Source organism: Schistocerca americana, chromosome 4 (assembly GCF_021461395.2).
Source record: "Schistocerca americana isolate TAMUIC-IGC-003095 chromosome 4, iqSchAmer2.1, whole genome shotgun sequence".
Classification (NCBI taxonomy): Eukaryota; Metazoa; Arthropoda; class Insecta; order Orthoptera; family Acrididae; genus Schistocerca; species Schistocerca americana.
The window spans coordinates 451,723,239-451,744,068 of record NC_060122.1 but is presented as its reverse complement, the minus strand read 5'-3'; the positions used below and the strand labels follow the sequence as shown (position 1 = coordinate 451,744,068).

General features: G+C 40.4%; 1 protein-coding gene across 2 annotated transcripts in view; it reads right to left on the bottom strand.

The window, feature by feature from the left end:
- Positions 1-20,830, bottom strand: part of LOC124612371 (mucosa-associated lymphoid tissue lymphoma translocation protein 1 homolog) — a 134,887-nt gene that overhangs the window by 75,584 nt on the left and 38,473 nt on the right. For both annotated transcript variants that reach the window (XM_047140537.1, XM_047140538.1), the window contains exons 4-6: positions 18,565-18,817; positions 2,437-2,529; positions 2,293-2,353 (exon numbers count right to left, since the gene is read on the bottom strand). In XM_047140537.1, coding sequence (XP_046996493.1) covers positions 2,293-2,353; positions 2,437-2,529; positions 18,565-18,817 — 407 coding nt within the window. The remainder of the gene's footprint in view (positions 1-2,292; positions 2,354-2,436; positions 2,530-18,564; positions 18,818-20,830) is intronic.

The following is a 20,830-nucleotide window of genomic DNA, read 5'->3' as shown; positions in this document are numbered from 1 at the left end:
GGGAGATGAAGAACCTTGCACAGGATAGAGTAGGATGGAGAGCTGCATCAAACCAGTCTCTGGACTGAAGACCACAACAACAACAACAACAACAACTGGTTATGTTCATTTCTGAGGAAAGCTATATTCATGCAGTTCTTTGGCATTCAAGCTGTTGTAGTTTCCACCACTCTGTTCCCATAACAACCTACATTCCTTAACTAAACAAACTTTTCAGAGTCCATTGGATGCAACAGGCAGGTTGTATGTCTCCACTTCTAAAATCACAGCTGGAGGGGATTTAGTCACTGAATGCACATACATCTGCATAACTGCACTACTGATTTGCTTGTGGTTTGAGCACTTCCACTGGTATGCTCGTTTTTGGATCGCTGATGCAATTCTGTGCGGCTACACTTCGAGTACTGTGGGTCATAAGATAATCAATCAGCCGGTGAGGTTAACTTGTACTTAAATGGAATGAATGGTGGTGGTAATGGTCTGTTTGGGTGGTTGAAGTGTAACAGTATTCTCTTTCCCAAGCTGACTATCTTAGCAAAAAAGAGTATTTTATGTTCCAGCTTCAAATGTAGCTAGTAAAAGAAATTTTAGTGCAGCAGGGGACCTAATTTTGGTTAGGTGAAGCAAATTTGATCTAAAGTGAGTGACTGGTAACCTGACAATTTATTGAAAGTATTATGCTACCAGAGAATAATTTGGAGATGATTTCATTTTTGTTAGATTTTTAATTTGTTAAGTGGTAACATTCATGCATTTAAATTTGAATCAATACGACATATGATGTTATAAAAACAGAAATGTAATGTTTCATTCCGAGACTGACCATCATTATAAATATGCACAAATTTTCATTGTTATCATTCCATTACACAGCTGATGGTTGTCCGTATTTGCAACTGCGAATACATTTCATGTATTACATGACAACTGTAGTCACTGCAGTGCCTGTTCTTTCGGACATGCTTACATGTCTGATGAAACATTGCATCGTAATTCGAAATAACACAGGCACTGCAAAATACCATTTATCCGGTGACACCAGGCGAGTGACTTTCAAGTAATATGTCTCCCCCGTACGGAAATATACATAATGGATGTATGAGTACAGGTTGTAGACACATGGTTGACAACATATGGAAGTTTGGGTCTGGCCATGAGTCACGCTCGGACAGCTGCACGGTAGGGCAACTGCTCGCAACAAGTGGGAAATCTGGATTAGAGTTCTCGTCTGGCTCAAATTTTCATCGTTGTCATACCATTATAAAGCTGATGGTTATCCATATTTGCAATGGTGAATACATTTCATGTACATCATTATAAAAGCTGGTTATTACTTAATTTTTCTGCAAAACTTTTGTTTCCAAACTTTCATTGTTGATTCAAGCAAGCTCTTTTCCTATAGATCATAATGATATCACAATTAGACACTACTATGCAAGGATGTACATCTGCAACATAGCTAAATTGCTCTAAGTGCAGCATACCTAAATTGCTCAGAGTACATTTCCATCAGCTGAAGGGAGCATATCAGAAGCAACAACAGTTTATGTACACACAGAGCCAGACCTGGTGGCCTCTGCCGCCCTCTCCCCATGATGCCTGATTCCACCATAGCCTGTCCACTCGAGCATTCCCACTCGAGTATGCCACAACCAAGTGAAGCACGCCCAAAGGAGCAAAATCCTCAACCTGCAAGATCTGAGATTGTGAACAGAATTCCACAAGCCTGTCATTTAACCATAAATACATGAGTGAATTTTTAATGGTATGAGTCAATGGCATAGTCTCCCTTTTGTTAGTATCTTAGGACTGCATTTTATCAATCCTCTTCGACACTAATGTTCACAGAATTTTATTTTGGATTCAACCTAGTGCCCATAATAGTTGAAGAATATTTACAACACACCTGTCGTACGACTAAAACATTCAATTTTCTTGCTGCCATCATACAAAAGTCACAACAGATGAAATATTTTTAATTTTAGTTCAACAACTCCAATTTTTTTAATAAAATATATTTTCTTTGGTGATTATTACATATGGACTTCCTTATTCTTCATATTTTGACATAATTCTTATACCATTAAATGCTGAAAAGATTCTGTGTAATTCCTAAGCTTCTATTTAATTGTATTCACAAGAAATAGTTTAAGAAAACTAAGAAAACTCATATGAGCATTACTTTCCTTCTGTTCCCTATTTTTGGCATACTGCTGTATACTTTATAAGGAGAACTCTGCTTATGGCAAAATATCAGATACCCTTGATAGGGAGGAAATAAAAAATTCATACCTCTTATTCTTGGTAGCAGCTGTCTCCCTATCTCGTATTCAGCATTTGGTTCAGGATATACCTATAAAACAATCAAGATGGACTCATTAAAAGGATCATTTATACATCCAGTTTTGACTACGTTTATGAATGTGCCGGACTTACTGTCACTTTTACTTCCTTTGACCACACCTCAGCTTGAATATTGCTTATATGGCATCTATAGAGCCCTCCATCTTCAAGTGATGCATTTTCCACCTTGCGACAGAAAACATTTATCAGTAAAAATTAAAGCTAACATAAAACATTTTTTAAAATAAGGAGGAAACATTGTCCGAATGGTTTCACATTCTTGAAATGAAACTCTGAACATATTTATCAAATTCTTCACTTTACATCAACATACATTCCAACAAGAGATAAAGACAACAGAAAAGAATTTGTGCAGCTTATTTCTCATCTGCTATCGGTCTGTACAAATCTATTAATGTGCAACAAAGGCAAAAACTCCCTTTCTTACTTCAGTTTAACAAAAAATACCTGATTTGAATTCTAAAGCTCTCAGCAATGTGCTAAGAATATCAAAATATGGCGTGGGAGTTGATTCTACAACCAGAATAATGACAGTTATGAACTAGACAATCCAGCATTCCATAATCATAATTTGTTATTTAAATGTGTTACAGATCACCAAAATATTTTCTCCTGAATTTGAAGATGCATCTCAAGCTCTGAAAGGCTGAGATTGCATTCCATCTCATTCACTGACATCAGCTTTGTATTAGTGTATTGAAATTTTCTCCATTATTAATATATGACTGTAAGCAGAGTGAAGGGTTTCTGTACGGGAATCAAAAGCTTTTCATTTCAACTTTGTTCACTTTCTGTTTTCATAGTTTACCGTTCTAGTTAGCAACTGTCTTCTCAAAGAACTTAAAAAAAATTAAGGAATAAAGAATCCCTTTTCAAAACTAAACTCTCCCAATTTCTCTTACATCACCCATTTTAGCTTGTCGAGGAATTCATGAAGGGAAGCTATCTAAAGGAAAGATATAGCTAAACAGTTCAATAACTGTCAAATGTTAACACAAATGCTTTACACCGATCAAGTTATTTTCATTTAGTCACTGTATAGTTTGTCTATGAATTTTTAATATAAGCGGTGTCCCACCTAACTCTGTCACCTCATATATTCTTGAGCTGAAACAAAATGTGAAAAATGCAATTTGTCACAGATGCATGAATGTCAGGGGCTTATATAATGGACAGGAATACACAATTCTTATGAATAAACAAATGTAACTTTCAATGCAGAGTTACATTTTTTTTTAAAAATGACACATGTATACTTTTTCTACCAAAATGAAAACTATAGGTACAATTAGTGATGGCAGGCTTGGTTTCACTGCTCTACATCTCATACCTTCTGGAATACTTAAGACTTTAAACAATGGAAACAATGCCACAGTTTCCGCCTTAATGCTGTAAGACAGGCTGCCTGTACTGTCCTACAGCCTACTGTAGGCAATCTTTGTTCAGCGCATTACGCAAAAAGTTGTGGCACTATAGCCATTCTTTAAAAGGTGCGCATTTCTAAAGGTATGAGGTTTAGAACAGTGAAACCAAGTCTGTCGTCACCAATAATACCTCTAGTCTTCATTTCAAAAGAAAGAAACATACACGTGCTATTCAAAAAGCCTAATTCTATGCTGAAAGTGTGTGTTCCTGCCCAATGAGTCAGCCCCTGACATAGATGCAACCCAAACCAAGTGCATTTTTCACATTTTGTTTCATTTTGGAAATATATAAGGTAGCAAGTTAGGAGGGACACCCTGTATATTGTCCAGCAGTATGACAACTGCAAAGTGTGAATTTGGATTTTTATCATACAGAGTGGCCAAAAAGTCTGTTAACATTTGAAAATGCTCTAATTCATTGAACAATGAAGGTAGAGAGGTAAAACTTGACAACAGGCATTACATGGGGTTTTAGTGCAAGAACCAGCCAACAGAAGCCGCTGGACAGCAACACGTCATTGATGCCGCTTGAGAATAGTGTACAAAACAAACTGTCAGCCAATAATTTTGTGATGCGGAGAGCATTTATGGTGTGGACACCTCAAAAAATGGGGGAAGATGACAATTGGTTGTCTAGCGTGTTGTGGACTGACGAGGTCCCTTTCACACTCTGAGGGTCTTTCATTTCAAACACTAAGAGTCTGTCAACACACACTACTGCAGAATTTAGGCTACCAAAAATCCTAGAACTTGGTGAAAACCCCACTGCATGGCGAGAAAGTCAGGGTGTGGTGTGGATTTACCATATCCATTATGATCGGATCCTGTTTCTTCAAACAAATGCAGGGCGCTCTTTTTCAAACTGTCAACATGATGGGTGCAAAATATACCGATATGTTACAGAATCACGTCATCCCTAGTCTGGCTGATAAATACTTGCTGAAAAGTACACAACTATTATGCAGGATGGCACTCCACCTCATACTCCTATGTGTGTGAAAGATCTCCTGCACATATCATTTGGTGAGGATCACGTGCTGAGCCATCACGTGTTTCATGCTTTGCTTCCCAGGTCTCTAGACCTCAATCCTTGTGCTTATTGGTTCTGGGGTTACATGAAGTCGCACGTCTACCATGGCTGTCCAACCTCATTAGGGATGCTAAAAGGCAAAATTTTATGACAGTTTCTCACCAGACTTACTGATACGCTGTGCAGTCCTGTTCACAACATGGTCCTTCAACTACAGATATTTTTGATGACTGATGGCTGGCATCCTGAGCATTTGTTATAAAGATCACTGTCTTCGCTAAAAATCAACTTTTATACTAATTATTGCTTTTGTATCATATAAAACCATAGATGACCGTCTGTTGGTCATCTTGTGCACTTTTTTTGTTTCAATAAAATACTGTGTCATTTCAAGAACAAGTTAATTTTTAGCTATGTTATTCTGTGAAGTGTTGAATTTTCCAATGTTAACCGACTTTTGGGTCACCTTGTATATTGCTCTGTAATATGGTAACAATTGTTTGTCACACTGTTCTGAGCATGTCAGCATGTAAGTGTAAAATAATGATCATTTATTGTTTTATTCGTAATACTGCAGTATCTGTCTGTAATTCTGTTTAGTAGTAAATGGTATTTGAATATTCATGTAAATGTATGTAATCACAATCTTAACACACTTCACATCAAGAGTGATCTCAGCAATGTATGAATTCATGAATGTTGGATTACTATTTTTTCATACATACCAAAGATTTTATGTATATAAAATTATAGTAAACGTAGTTCTATGCTGTGCCCAGTATCTTTACTATACATTGTTTTGTCAATGCTCTTTAGCTCCATGGGAGCACAGTGTATTTAAAGTTCATTTTTCAAACCTTTAATGACACGGTAAAGCATTTTTAATTCCGTTTTGTGGATTACACTGATGTCTGAAAGTTGAACATAATTGGGAAAAAAATAAAACTGCAAGAGCAATGGTGACCATAACAGTAAATAAGCATCAAAATCTCGACACAAACTGGGAATCTGCTTTTCGTATATAGAGGAATTATCCTCTAGTGGCAGACACATGATTCGAAGATAATGACAAGCAATGTCTTAGGCAGTAAGATCTCATTTCTGTTGGCAATTTCATTTTCAGCTCAGTGTGGTCTCTGGGTGAATTTTACAATGAAACACTTCAAAGATGCAATTTAGATCATGTTTTGAAGGGCAGAGTCCTCAGACAAATCACATTTGGTCAGGCCCTCGATAGTACGATAAAATGACAGTGATAAACTGATCAAGTTGATTAGTCTACTGTGTCTTGCTCTTAGCTGTACTTCTCATTTTATTTATCTAAGGGCAAGAGGATTGCCTTCTTGTAACTCCATGTTTTCTTATGGAATGCTCTTCTGAGCTGTCAAGCATGACAGAAGTGGAGATGTAAGGGCAGGTCATGAATCATGCTTGGATGGCTCAATTGGTAGAGATCCTGACTGTGAAAGGCAACAGTCCCACATCCGAATTGCAGTCTGGTACACATTTTTATTTTGCCTGGTAGTTTGAGATAGCCACACATCTTGCAGATACCTTCTTAAGGATGTTGCAACTGCTGCACTCATTTCCTAATACATTTAATTCTTAATAGTTTCTGTTGGTGAGAACAAAAGATCATATTCAGCTGACATTTGATTTCCACAATAAAAATACACTGCACAAAAGAATTAGGGGAACATAACTTCGGGCATCTACCACACTTCATTGAGGAATAAATGAGGATTAGATATGTTACCAAATTATACTTCTATCTTTCACAAATTAAGTACACAACAAAACATCATTACAACCTTGTTCATTAATGTGACAGGAACTGAAGTGTCTGACAGATGTATAAAACAAAGATGTAGAAAACAAACTGGAAACAATCATTCATGATGTCACACTGGGTGCTTTTCATCGGACATTAGGAGCTTCAGTGAGTGTTTTTCACTGGCTGACACATACGTGGCATGCTCCACATATGCCTAGGGGGGTCACCTTGTGGTATCCATTCCCATTCTTCAAGGAGAGCCCTTGACAATCTGTGATGGAACAGGACAAACACGCCCATGTCCGTTGAGCATGTCCCATACGTGGTTGATGAGATTTAGGTTAGAAATCTCTGCTGGCCATTCCATTGCTTCATTGTCCAAGACATCCCCCTTGACGACCGCCACAGGGGTTATCATGTATAAAAGGAATTCAAGGCCACCACCATACGCAGCAGCCATGACATGGTCCAAAAGGATATCTGGCTGATTTATTTCTTGGTGGTAAAGTGACTATGGGCAATGACAAGATCTGCATGGTTGTCAACACTGAGGCCTCCTCACATCATCATAGGAACTTGGCCGAATCTGTCAATTTACTGGACAACATTTGACAGGTACCACCCACTATGGAATTTCCACATACGAACACAGACATCAACTTATGTAAGAGGAAATCTAGAGTCATCTGTAAATAACAAGTCTCACCAGTGACTGGGAACAACGCAAATAAAGGCGAGCTGTGCTTTGTTGGCATGTCAAGCAGGAGGTTGGGTCATAAGGTCATTCCTCATAATCTGTTCCTTACAGTCTGATCAGACAAAGCAACTCCAGTAGCCTTTCTGAGATTGACTTGCAGTGCTCTGGCGGTAGACATATGATGCTGCATTGCAGAGATGGCCAGGTATCAGTCTTCACGCATGGCTGTAATGCATCAGCAACCTTGTCCAACTCGCCTTGTGTACTGACCTGCCTCCCTGTAGTATGTCCACAACCGAGGGACGACAGTTGGAGATACACTAGGACAATGGTAATCACTTCGTACGAAGGAGTCATCTGATACTGCAAAGTACAACACAGCAGATACATGGTGAATGACTTTAGCTGTCACATACACTGAAAGTGAAGCTCTCAAGCTATATAATAAGACCACAGATACTGCTTGTATCAAAACAGATTTAGCCTCACATACTGCACACCGATACTGATGTCCCCCTAATTCTTCTGAGCAGTGTACAAGACATAACAATAATTTTCATTTACACTTTTCCTTCTTATCAAGGGTTCAGAGTGGAATTACGTACTCTGACGCAGAAGTATTCAACAATTCCCCATCAAACATAAAGCAAGAAACTGGAAATCCCTATCATTTCAAATGAAATTAAAAACATACCTCATCTGCCATTTCTTCTACCAATTATCTGATTATCTAACAGAAGGAAGGAACATCAGGGAACATCAGGATTTAACATCCCATGGACTATGAGCTCAACAGTGAAAGATCACATATGGAGACTAGTGAAGAATGGTAAGGTATTTGAAGAAACTTGCCTCATATTTTCTTTAAGCAATAATGGGAGCCACAAAAATACTACATCTGACAAGAGATATGGAGGTGTGAATCGCTGTCTTCTTGAACTTTAGTACAGTGTGCAATTTAGGAAAACCACGGAAAACTTAAATCTATATGGGGATTTGAACCATCAATCTCCAGAATGTGAATGTTGGTTCCTAACCACTGTACTATTCTTCATGGGCTGATCACATAGATTAAAGGCTTGAAAATAACTGTTAGTTACATGACAAGTAAGTGTTAATTGTAAAGCTACTAAGGTATTGTAAACAGGCCTCTGTTGTTACAGGTGGAGGTAATTATTACCTTTGAAAAATATCTGTGTGAACAAGTAGATAGCAAGATACCATTACATGATAAATGGTAGGTACTAAAACAGATGAATTCTAATTCACTATGCACAATGATTTCCATTGCTCATTTGTCTGGAGCGAAACTGATAACTTCACAAAACAGCCCAGTTTATTGGTTGTGGTTGTAATTGTTGTTGTTGTTGTTGTTGGCGGTGGTGGTGGTGGTGGTGGTGGTGGGACAGTGATGAGGAGTGGCATCATGCTGGATGAGGACGCAAACACTACTTTATTGCTATGCTGGAGAAATGCTATTAAGACAGAGAGATGTTCTCTGTATTGAGGTACTGCAATAACGTAAGTCACCTTTCATAGCTGGAGCCCATCCAAAAATCCACATTTAATTAGTCTGAGGCGCATCAGGTAAAGATATCTAGAGTATCATCTGGCCAAGTCTCCAGATATGCATACAATACCTACTTATGAGATAGAACAGAATGGTGTACACTATGAAGAAATCTACAAGACCTCCTAAAAATTCTGTATAGGAAATGATATCACTGTAAATACAGCCCTTGGGCAACCTCAAAGAAGCCATGCCACTCAGGTAGATAGTGAAGTGTACATGGGGGTTTATAGGCTAGGATATAGTGTGAGGTTCCCTCATGAACACTCACCAGTCGACATACAGAGAGCGAAATCGGATAGCATACAAAGTAAAGACACTTTGAATATCAGACTTTTAACAGTAAATTGCTGAAGTATTTGTACCAAAGTCCCTGAATTTACCACCCTCCAGAAAAGGCATCATGCCCAAATTATACTCGGAACTGAGTGCTGGATGGAAATTGAAGTGGAAACTACAAAATACTGAACAAGGCATGACATATGTCAAAAAGACAGGTTAAATGCCATAGGTATTGGGGAGAAGTGTAAATTGCAAATCGACAAAAATATTATGTTTACTGCATTCAAAGTTACATCTGACTGTGAAGTTATCTGGAAGTGAGTAATTGACCTAGGTGAACTCGAGTTAATCATTGGATGTTTTTACCAACCACCCAATTCCAACATAACAGTTGCGGAATCATTCAAAGGAAGTTTATGCTTAGTAGTGTGGAAGCACTCTGATTATGCAAAGTAGCTGAAGGTGACTAATCTACTGAGTATGCAGTGACCCCAGTTCGCTGGTTGCTCCACACTAACCAGTCGGTAATGTCGCGAACAGCCAACGCCAGAAGACCACTATCTCCAGTGGCCAGTCGGCTTCCAACTACCGCGGCACGAGCATCTGTGTGTGGTTGTCGGAAGCATGCTACCTGTAGTAACTGTGTTAATAGTGTTGTCAATCAGCTTCTATTGTAGACGATCGAGGAAATAAAGTATCAGTGTCTTAAAGTGAAGTATACAGTTAATGAATACCTACAAAATGGTGACCCTGACGAAGGATCATGGAGCAGTTACAACAACAGTTAGGACAGCAACAAGAAGAGATGAAGCACTTGCAGCAACAATTATACCACCAGGAACAACTTGTACAATAGCAGCAGCTACTGTGCAATCAGCAGCACAAACACATGGAAGAGATGGCCGCTCTACAACAGTGACACGAGGAGCAGTTTCGAACACGGCTGGAAGAAAGGGGACTGTCTACCGCGGAACAACAAGAGTGGGCGGAGGCGCGCTGCCAGGAAAGTGCACGGCCGGTCTCCCTGGCACCCCCGCCGCCCCCCTGCCTAAGGTGAATGGCAGTTCTATCTGCACCTCGGGCAGGACCATCCCATTACCTGCCTGCAGCCCCAAGGTCGTCGAGTCCTTCTACCCGCCGCCACCCCCCGGGACAGTACCAGCTGCTCAAGTGAACCGCATGGCTCTCAAAGCACCAGTCCTCTGGACAGAGTGTCTGTCACTTTGGTTCACGCACATCGAAAGCCATTTCGTCACTGATGGGATAACGCAAGACACCACAAAATATGCACATGTGGTGGCACTACTGGACAGCCACTCCGCCAGTGATATGATCACCAACCCACCGGTTTCTGGGAAGTACAAAATTCTGAAAGGCGAGCTCATTCGGCGTCTCTCCCTCTCTAACACGCAGCGCTTAAAACACTTGTTGCATAGGGAGGAAACCGGCGATAGGAAGCCGTCACAGTTTCTGTGACATCTCCGCACCTTGGCTGGAACAGATGTCCCAGACCCTCTGCTACGATTCATATAGATGTCGCGCTTGCCGAAAATGCATTGCACCCTGCTCACAGTGACACAAGAGGAGAACTTGTGCAAGCTGGCAGAGATCGCGGACACAGTAACTGAGGCTGCAACTCCGCGAGTTATTGACGAAGTTTTGCGTGGATTGGACTTCTGCTTCACATACGTCGCCGACATGTTGGTGACATCATCCACAGAAGAACATGAAAGACATCTATGCATGGTTTTCCAAAGATTTGATGACTATGGAATCCTCATAAATTCAGCCAAATGCATTATTGGGGCTAAGGAAGTGACATTCCTCGGATTTCGGGTTTCCGCGACCAGTATGTACCCACCAGCTGAGCGCATCACCGCACTCACAACTTACCCGGCTCCAAAAACAATGTGTGAATTGCGTTGTTATCCGGGGATGATCAACTTCTACCATCGTTTCTTACCCCGAGCTGCTGAAGTCCAGGTACCACTCCATGCCACCCTCACTGGCCCCAAAGTGCGTGGCCCCACACCTGTCATGTGGACTGATGAATTGCAGACAGCATTTGAAGCCTGCCAGACAAGCCTCAAGCAGGCCACTCTCCTTGCGCACCCAATCGCCGATGCCCCGTTAGCCATTTTCTCAGACGCCTCATCCCGTGCTGTCAGCGCTGTCTTACAACAGAAGGTAAATGCGTGCTGGCAATCATTGAGTTTCTTCTCCAAGACCACGGAGAAACAGCGCTCTTGGCCACCATTTTACACTGAACTGCTAGCAGCCTATGAGGCAGTCAGAGACTTCAGATTCATGCTTTCACCATATACACAGATCATCGGCCATTGAGTTTTGCATTTTCACAGCCAAGAAATAACTATCCCCCAGTGCAAATCAATCAACTAAATTTTATTTCGCAGTTCACAACAGACATCCGGCATACAAGCAGTTCGAAAAACGTCACTGCTGACACTTTGTCTAGAGTGGCACCCGTGAGTTTTGCCGAACTAGCTGCAGCACAAAATGGCGATGAAGAGTTAAAGGACTTGCTCAAAGGCAAGACGGCTTTGCACTTGCGTCGCGTACCACTGCTACGTACTGAGGAGCTGCTATATTGTGACAAGTCAGCAGGCCGACAGCGGCCAAACGTACCTGCCCCTCTACGACAAAGGGCTTTCGATTCTCTACATGAACTCAGCCACCCAGGAATCCGCGCTACGAGGGTACTAGTAACGCAGAATTTTGTGTGGCCTGACCTGTGTTCCCTGCCAAAGTGCAAAGTAACACATCACGTACAAGCTCCGCTAGGAAGATTTGACATCCCAGAGGCTCAGTTCTCACACGTCCACCTAGAAGTGGTAGGACCACTCCCAGTCGCCCGTAACTACCAGTACTGCCTCACAGCAATCAAACAGGAATAGCAGGTCGCCAGAAGTATTCCCACTGGAAACACAGACAGCTGAGAATGTGGTGCGCACCTTCACTGGTGGTTGAATTTCACGTTTTGGCTGTCCCCAACAAGTAACACCCGACCACGGACGGCAGTGGGAAGTGGACATCTTTGGTGCAATGGCCTGGTTGTATGGGATACACCTGACAAGAACTTCACCATACCATGCAGCCCCAAATGGCATTGTGGAGCATCTGCACCATTCCTTGAAGGCCGCCATAATGTGCCACACGACAATTCGCGGATTGACACCCTCCCGGTAGTGCTGTTCGGAATGCGCAGTGCACTAAAAGAAGACCTACAGACATCTTCAGCAGAACTAGTGTATGGCGAACCCCTGCATCTACCAGGAGAGTTTTTCACACAACAAACTGGACCCCTGCACTCTATTCAAGATTTCCTCACAGAAATCCGGAGGTGAATTGAGGCCGTGAGACCAACTAGAACATCTGTGGATTCACTGCAGGTGGTAAGGACAGACAGACTTGTGAAGTAGTTCTGAATAAATTTTCTGAAAACTGTCTTCAGCAGTGAGTTCAACAACCCACAAGCAACAGAAATATTTTTAATCTTGTAGCTACAAACAAGCCTGAGCTTATTGACAGTGGCAGTATAGAGAAAGGTACTAATGATTGTGATATCATCACAGTAACAATGGTTACTGAAGTTAATAAAGTCATCAAGAAGTCTAGACAAGTTTGTATACTGGAGTGAGCAGATCTACATCTACATACATACTCTGCAAGCCACTGTGTGGTGGATGGCATGGGGTACTTGTAACACTACTAGTAATGAAAGAGGAGAAGATCAGTGTTTAATGTCCCATCGACAATGAGGTCATTAGAGATGCAGCACGAGCTTGACTTAGGAAGCATGGTGAAGGATCATCATCCATGCTCTTTCGAAGGAACCATCCTGGCACTTGCCATAAGCGACTTCAGAAAATCATGGAAAATCTGAATATCATAAATCAGCATGGCTGGACGTGGGTTTGAAACATCATACCCCCAAATGCGAGTCCAGTGTGCTAACCACTGCACCACCTTGCCTGGTTCTACTAGTCATGCCATTTCTTTCCTGAGACATGGAAAAACAACTGTGTATATGCCTCTATATGAGCCCTAATTTCAATTATCTTATCTTTGTGGTCCTCAGGTGAAATGCATGTTAGCGGCTGTAGAATCACTTCGCAGTCAGCTTCAAATGCTGGTTCTCTAAATTTTCTCAATAGTGTTCCTCAAAAGGAAGGTTGTCTTCCCTCCAGGGGTTACCATTTGAGTTCCTGAAGCATCTCAACAATACTTGGGTGCTGATCAAACCTACCAGTAACCAATCTAGCAATGTGCCTCTGAAGTGTTTCAGAGTTTTCATTTAATCAGACGTGTTGGGGATCCCAGACATTCAAACAGTCTTCAAGAATCGGTCACACTAGTGTTCGATATGCAATCTCCTTTACAGATGAACCACACTTTCATAAAATTCTCGCAATAAACTGAAGTTGACCATCTGTCTTCACTATTACAATCCATTCATGCTCGTTCCATTTCAAACCACTTTGCAATGTTACACCTAGATATTTAATCGAAGTGACTGTGTCAAGCAGAATGATACCAGTGCTGTGTTTGAACATTACAGGATTGTTTTCCTACTCATCTGCATTAACTTATATTTTCTTGCCTGTAGATTTAGCTGCCATTCATCACACCACGTAGAAATCTTGTCTAAGACATCATGAATCCTCCTACAGTCACTCAACAATGATACCTTCCCATACATTACAGAATCACCAGCAAACAGCTACATTTATGTACACAGAGAATAATAGCAGTCGTACCACGTTTCCCTGGGGCACTCCTGATATTACCCTTATCTCTGATGAACACTCAGCACTGATGACACATAATGGGTTCTATTACTTAAGAAGTCTTTGAGCCACTCACATATCTGGTAAGTTATTTGGTATGCTTGTACCTTTGTTCACAGGTTTTGCTTTTCAGAAATCTAGGAATATGGAATCTACCTGTTGCCCTTTGTCCAAAGAGCTCCTTAGGGAAATAGCATTCAGGGCCAGAAAGGAAGCTAATGTGCATGTGGTATGTCTGCTGGGTGGCCTCACCTGAGATATGGAGGTGGCTTTGCCTGCTGCTGTTGGACTTGCAGTGCAGATGTCTGCAAGTTCTGGCTCACTTTGACACCAATAACATCTTTCACTTGGGTCCAAGACCATCTTCAGTTTATATGGGCAGCCAGCAGAACTGGTGAAGACTGCTGGCCTCATGCATGGGGCGCAAGCTGAGCTTGCCATTTGCAGCACTGTTCCCGCAGTTGATCCGAGTCTTTTGGTTTTGAGCCTAGTGAAGAGTCTCAACCAAGATTTATGGATTTGCATTATCGGGTGGAGAATTGTAGGATCCACTTTGATACGTCAGAGTTCCACTACACAAAGGCAGCAGCTACTCAGGTAAGCAGAATACTTGTGGAATGTACACAGGGAATATTAGGCTACGCAGTAGTTGGTGTGCTCTGATGAACACCAACTATTCAACACTCAGATAGTGAAATCAGATTGCATTCAGAGTAAAGATACTTCGACTGTCAAAATTTTATCACTTATTTGTCAAAGTGTTTGCAACAAAGTTCCCAAATTTACTAACCTGCAGGAAATTTGTAGGACTCAAGTTATTCTCGAGCATGAGAGCTGGCTGATACGCAAAGCAGAGAGCTATGAAGTGTTTAGCAAGTTATGGAACATATATTGGAAAGACAGAGTGGATGTCTCCATTGAGGTCAAATTTGAGTGTGGCTGTGAAGTTATCTGGACACGAAGGGCGAAATCAAGTTAGTTGTTGGATGTTTTTATCAGCCACTCGATTCCTCCATGACAGTTTTAATGTCACTGAATGCAAGCCTGCAGTCAGTAGCACAGAAATACCCAGATCATGCAGCATTAGCCGGAAGCAACTTCAACCTATCAAGTATAGACTGGGGCATCTATGGATAAATCACAGTGAGTATGAGCAGACAGGGTTGTGAAGTACTTTTGAGCATGTTTTCTGAAAACTGCCTTGAGTAGTTAATTTGTGAGCCCACATAAAATGGAAATATTTTAGACCCTGTTGCTACAAATATGCCTGACCTTATTGATGGCGTCAGTATAGTGAACATGATGTCATCATAGTGACAATGGTTACTACAATTAATAAATCAATTCAGAAGACTAGGAGAACATTTTTGGAAGGAAGAGCAGATAAGCATTCTAATTAGGAAATGAATGGCCATCATTTAGTTCCAGTATGATGGAGGTACATGAACTATGACCAAAGTTTAAACAGACTGTAAGTCACCCTCTGGAGAAGCATGTGACAAGTAAGTGGATTAAGGACAGAAAAGACCCACTGTGGTTTAATAACAAAATTTGGAAAATGCTGAGGAAGCAAACATTGTTGCACTCTCGGTTCAAAAGAGAATGTGCAAATCATGACAGGCAAAAGTTATTAGATAGTCATGCATCTGTAAAATGCTCAATGTGTGAAGAATACAGCTACTATCACTGTAATACCTTAGCAAAAGATCTTGCTGAGGACCTGAGAAAATTCTGGTACTATGTAAAATCACTAGTACTACTTAAAATCACAAATTGGGTCGAAGGCTTCTACACAGTCACTTGTTCACCAGTCTGGTGTGGCAGTAGAAGACAGCAAAAGGAAAGCTGAAGCTTTAAATATCACATTTAAGAAATCATTCACTTGAGGATCGTACAAACACACCATCATTTGACCATTGTGCACACTCCCATACAGAGGACACAGTAGTAAATCTCCCTGGCGAAGAGAACCAATGGAAAGTGTTGAAAACAAATACGTCACCAGGTCTGGATGGAATCCCAATTTAGTTTTACAGTACTCTATGACACTGGCCCCTTACTTAGCTTGCATTTATTGCAAATCTCTTGCCCAATGTGAAGTCCCAAACAAATGGTAAAAAGTGCATGTGATTCCTATGTGTAAGAAGGATAAAAGAATGGACCCAAAAAATAACAAACCGATATCCTTAACATTGGTTTGCTGAAGAATTCTTGAACATGTTCTCAGGTCAAATATAATAAATGTTCACAAATCAGCAAGCACTGCTTGTGCAAAAGTCAGCAATCAGCAGATGTTAGCATCCTACTTAAGACTATGAAAGGACATCATTTAGTTCCAATATGATGGACATAGAGGAATTACACACAAAGCATGAACTAAACGTAAATCGCACTCTAGAGGCACACACACCAAGTAAATGGATTAGTGACGGAAAAGATCCACCACGGTTTAACAAAAAAATTTGGAAAATACCAAGGAAACAAACTGTTGTACATTGGTTCAAAAAATAAATACAGAAATGTTGACAGGCAGAGTTAGTAGAAATTCATGAGTCCATAAAAGGGTTAATGCATGAAGCATACAGCAACTTAAACCACAATATGTTGGTGAAAGATCTCGCTGAGAACATGAGATAATTCTGGTCCTACATAAAATCACTAAGCAAGCTGAAAGCTTCTGTTCAGTCACTTGTTGACAAATCGAGTGTACCAATAGAAGATAGAAAAAGTAAAACTAAAGTTTTAAATTTTGCGTTTAAAAAATAATTAATGCAGGAGGATCATACAAACTTACAAGTATTTGACCGTCACACAGACTTCTATGTGGAGGACATCTCCGGTGCTGCAAAGCAATGAAAGAGTTGCAAACAGGGTGGATGGAATCCCAATTCGCATTTACAGAGGTTGCTATTCAGCACTGACCTTTGCTTAGCTTACATTTATCATGAATCCCTTGCCCATTTCAGAGTGACTCAAAAAAATGTGCAGGTGACTCCTAAATATAAGAAGGGTAAAAGAATGGACCCATAGCATTACAGACAAATGTTTTAAAAATCGGTTTGCTGCACAACTGTAAGTTCAATTATAATAAATTTCCTTGAGACAGAAAAGCTTCTGTCCATCAAGCAGTGCATATTTAGCAAGCACTGCTCGTGTGAAATTCAGCTTGCTGTTTTCTCACATGATGTCCTGCAAACCATGGATGAAGGGCAGCAGACCGCATATTTTTAGATTTATGGAAGGCTTTCGACACAGTGCCCAACTGCAGAGTGTTAACGAAAGTCCGAGATATGGAATAGGTTCACAGATATCCGAATGGCTCGAAGACTTCTTAAGTAATAGAACACAGAACACTGTCCTGAATAGGGAGTGTTCACAACACACAAGCTTACTGTCAAGAGTACCTAAGGGAAGTGTGACAGGACTGCTCTTGTTCTCTATATACATACATGATAGGTAGGGTTAGCAGCAATCAGGGACTGTTTGATGCTGACACTGCAGTTCACAGGAAAGTGGTATCATTAAATAATTTTAGGATGACATGGGATGAATTAGACAGCATTTCTACCATGTGTGATTGAAGGCAGCTCGCTCTAAACATAGAAAAATGGAAGTTAATGCAAATGAGTAGGAAAAACAATTGTGTAATGTTTGACTACAGTATTAGTGGTGTGCTGCTTGATGCAGTCATGGTGATTAAATATCAAAGCATAACACTGCAAAATCATCTGAAATTGAATGTGCATGTAAGGTCGGTAGTAGGGAAACTGAATGGTTAACTTTGGATTATTGGGAAACTTCTAGGAAACTACAGCTTGTCTATAAAGGAGACTGCATTTAGATCACTAGTATGACACATTCTTGAGGTCTCCTTGAGTGATTTTGGAATCCCCACCAGGTTGGATTAATGGGAAATGTTGAACCAATCCAGAGGTACACTGCTGGAATTGTTACTGGTAGGTTAGTCAACATGTAAGTAATTTTCCATGAATTAAAATGAGAATGCCTGAAGGGAAGATGATGTTATTTTCACAAAATACTACTGAGAAAATTGAAAGAACCATTGTTTGCAGTTGACTGCAGAATGATTCTACTGCTGCCAATTTGCATTTTGCCTAAGGACCCCAAAGAAAGGATGAGAGAAATTAGGGCTAGTACAGAAGTGTATGAGCAGTTATTTTTTCCTCAATGCACTTGTAAGTAGAACAGGAAAAGGAATGACCAGTAGTGGTACAAAGTACCCTCTGTCATGCCCTGTACAGTGACTTGTGGAGTATGTATGTAGATTCTGAACACTGCTGAGAAAGTGTGCCTGGTCCTCCTATATTGCGCTCCATGTTTTCCTATTTTGTCCTCCACCCCATTGGTTTTAACTCAACTTTGTATCTCCAGTTTCATATCTTTTGTAATTAAATGTTTTAATATTTTGATGAATCACTTTATCTTGTAATATTATACTTCAAACACCTATTGCAGAATATATGTTCTCATTTCTTTATTATGTTGAACTTTTAGACACCACTGTGTAACAGCAAATAAATATTAACTAACGAACAGTTCACTGAAGCATTGCAATAAAAAGGGAAGACACGTCTGACACTGTAAATTTACTGACCACTAAAGTATCACTTGTTTCATTGAGAAGAGGCTCATTTCCACGAAACCACTGGAAATTTGGAAGAGGGTAGCAGGCAACTGAACACTGGAGTGTGAATGTTTCACCAACTACACAAACTGCTGGTCGTGGTTCATCTTCAATAATAGGAACATCTGGTAGCAACTCAACAGTGACATCATCTGTCCAACAGGAACCGTCTGGTGACTCATCTTGTTTTATTACACACCTGTATTCACCTTCATGATGAAGTCTGAAAAATAAAGAAACGTTTACACTACAGGATAACTTAGAAATACATTGTTTTTATAGTATAAGTGTATAATTAACTTGCAATGGCTATAATAATTATAAAAATACATAGGATAAAATAATTATTTTAGAAACTCATTGCAGTTAGCAGCACTGTCAAACTAAATGACAGAGAAATTCTGAAATAGAAAATGATTTTTTCTTTGTGTTTTGCTGCACTTGGAGTTTTTGCAAAAATTAGAATATATAAAGAGTTTTAGTTTTAAGTACTGCAGTACATAAGATGGAGACCCAAATATCACTTTGTATAACTTAAAATATTTGGCATTAAAAACTGAAATATGTAGGTATATTCTTTAGATTTGTTACTGCCTTAGTAGTTAAATAATTATGGACAAAATTAAACAAGGGTGCAAGATTGCATGGTACGGAGAAATATGGAAATCCAAGAATCTAACATTTAATTGGAGCAGCAGAAGACATACCTTTCAAATAAACTCAAACAGAATTTTTGAAAGATATCAAGAGGACAGGATCATTAAGTAAGTGGAAACCAATCTGATATATAGCTAAAGGCAATTACTATCAATGTTAAAAACTTAGCACATGTTGTTGTTGTGGTCTTCAGTCCATAGACTGGTTTGATGCAGCTCTCCATGCTACTCTATCCTGTGCAAGCTTCTTCATCTCTCAGTACCTACTGAAACCTACATCCTTCTGAATCTGTTTAGTGTATTCATCTCTTGGTCTCCCTTTACAATTTTTACCCTCCACGCTGCCCTCCAGTACTAAATTGGTGATCCCTTGATGCCTCAGAATATGTCCTACCAACCAATCCCTTCTTCTAGTCAAGTTGTGCCACAAATTTCTCTTCTCCCCAATTCTGTTCAATACCTCCTCGTTAGTTATGTGATCTACCCATCTAATCTTCAGCATTCTTCTGTAGCTCCACATTTCGAAAGCTTCTATTCTCTTCTTGTCTAAACTATTTATCGTCCACGTTTCACTTCCATACATGACTATACTCAATAAAAATACTTTCAGAAACGACTTCCTGACTCTTAAATCTATACTCGGTGTTAACAAATTTCTTTTCTTCAGAAACACTTTCCTTGCCATTGCCAGTCTACATTTTATAACCTTGCTACTTCGGCCATCGATAGTTATTTTGCTCCCCAAATAGCATAACTCCTTTACTACTCTGAGCGCCTCATTTCCTAATCTTATTCCCGCAGCATCACCTGATTTAATTCGACTACATTCCATTATCCTCATTTTGCTTTTGTTGACGTTCATCTTATATCCTCCTTTCAAGACACTGTCCATTCTGTTCAGCTGCTCTTCCAGGTCCTTTGCTGTCTCTGATGGAATTACAATGTCCTTGGCGAACCTCAAAGTTTTTCCAGAATGAGATTTTCACTCTGCAGCGGAGTGTGCGCTGATATGAAACTTCCTGGCAGATTAAAACTGTGTGCCCGACCGAGACTCGAACTCGGGACCTTTGCCTTTCGCGGGCAAGTGCTCTACCAACTGAGCTACCGAAGCACGACTCACGCCCGGTACTCACAGCTTTACTTCTGCCATGGACATTGCTTTACTGCTTGCTCAATATACAGATTGAATAACATCGGGGATAGGCTACAACCCTGTCTCACTCCATTCCAGACCACTGCTTCCCTTTCATGCCCCTCGACTCTTATAACTGCCACCTGGTTTCTGTACAAATTGTAAATAGACTTTTGCTCCCTGTATTTTACCCCTGCCACCTTAAGAATATGAAAGACAGTGTTCCAATCTACATTGTCAAAAGCTTTCTCTAAGTCTACAAATGCTAGGAATGTAGGTTTGCCTTTCCTTAATCTATTCTCTAAGATAAATCGTAGGGTCAGTATTGCCTCACATGTTCCAACATTTCTACGGAATCCAAACTGATCTTCCCTGAGGTCGGCCTCTACCAGTTTTTCCATTCGTCTGTAAAGAATTCGTGTTAGTATTTTGCAGCCGTGGCTTATTA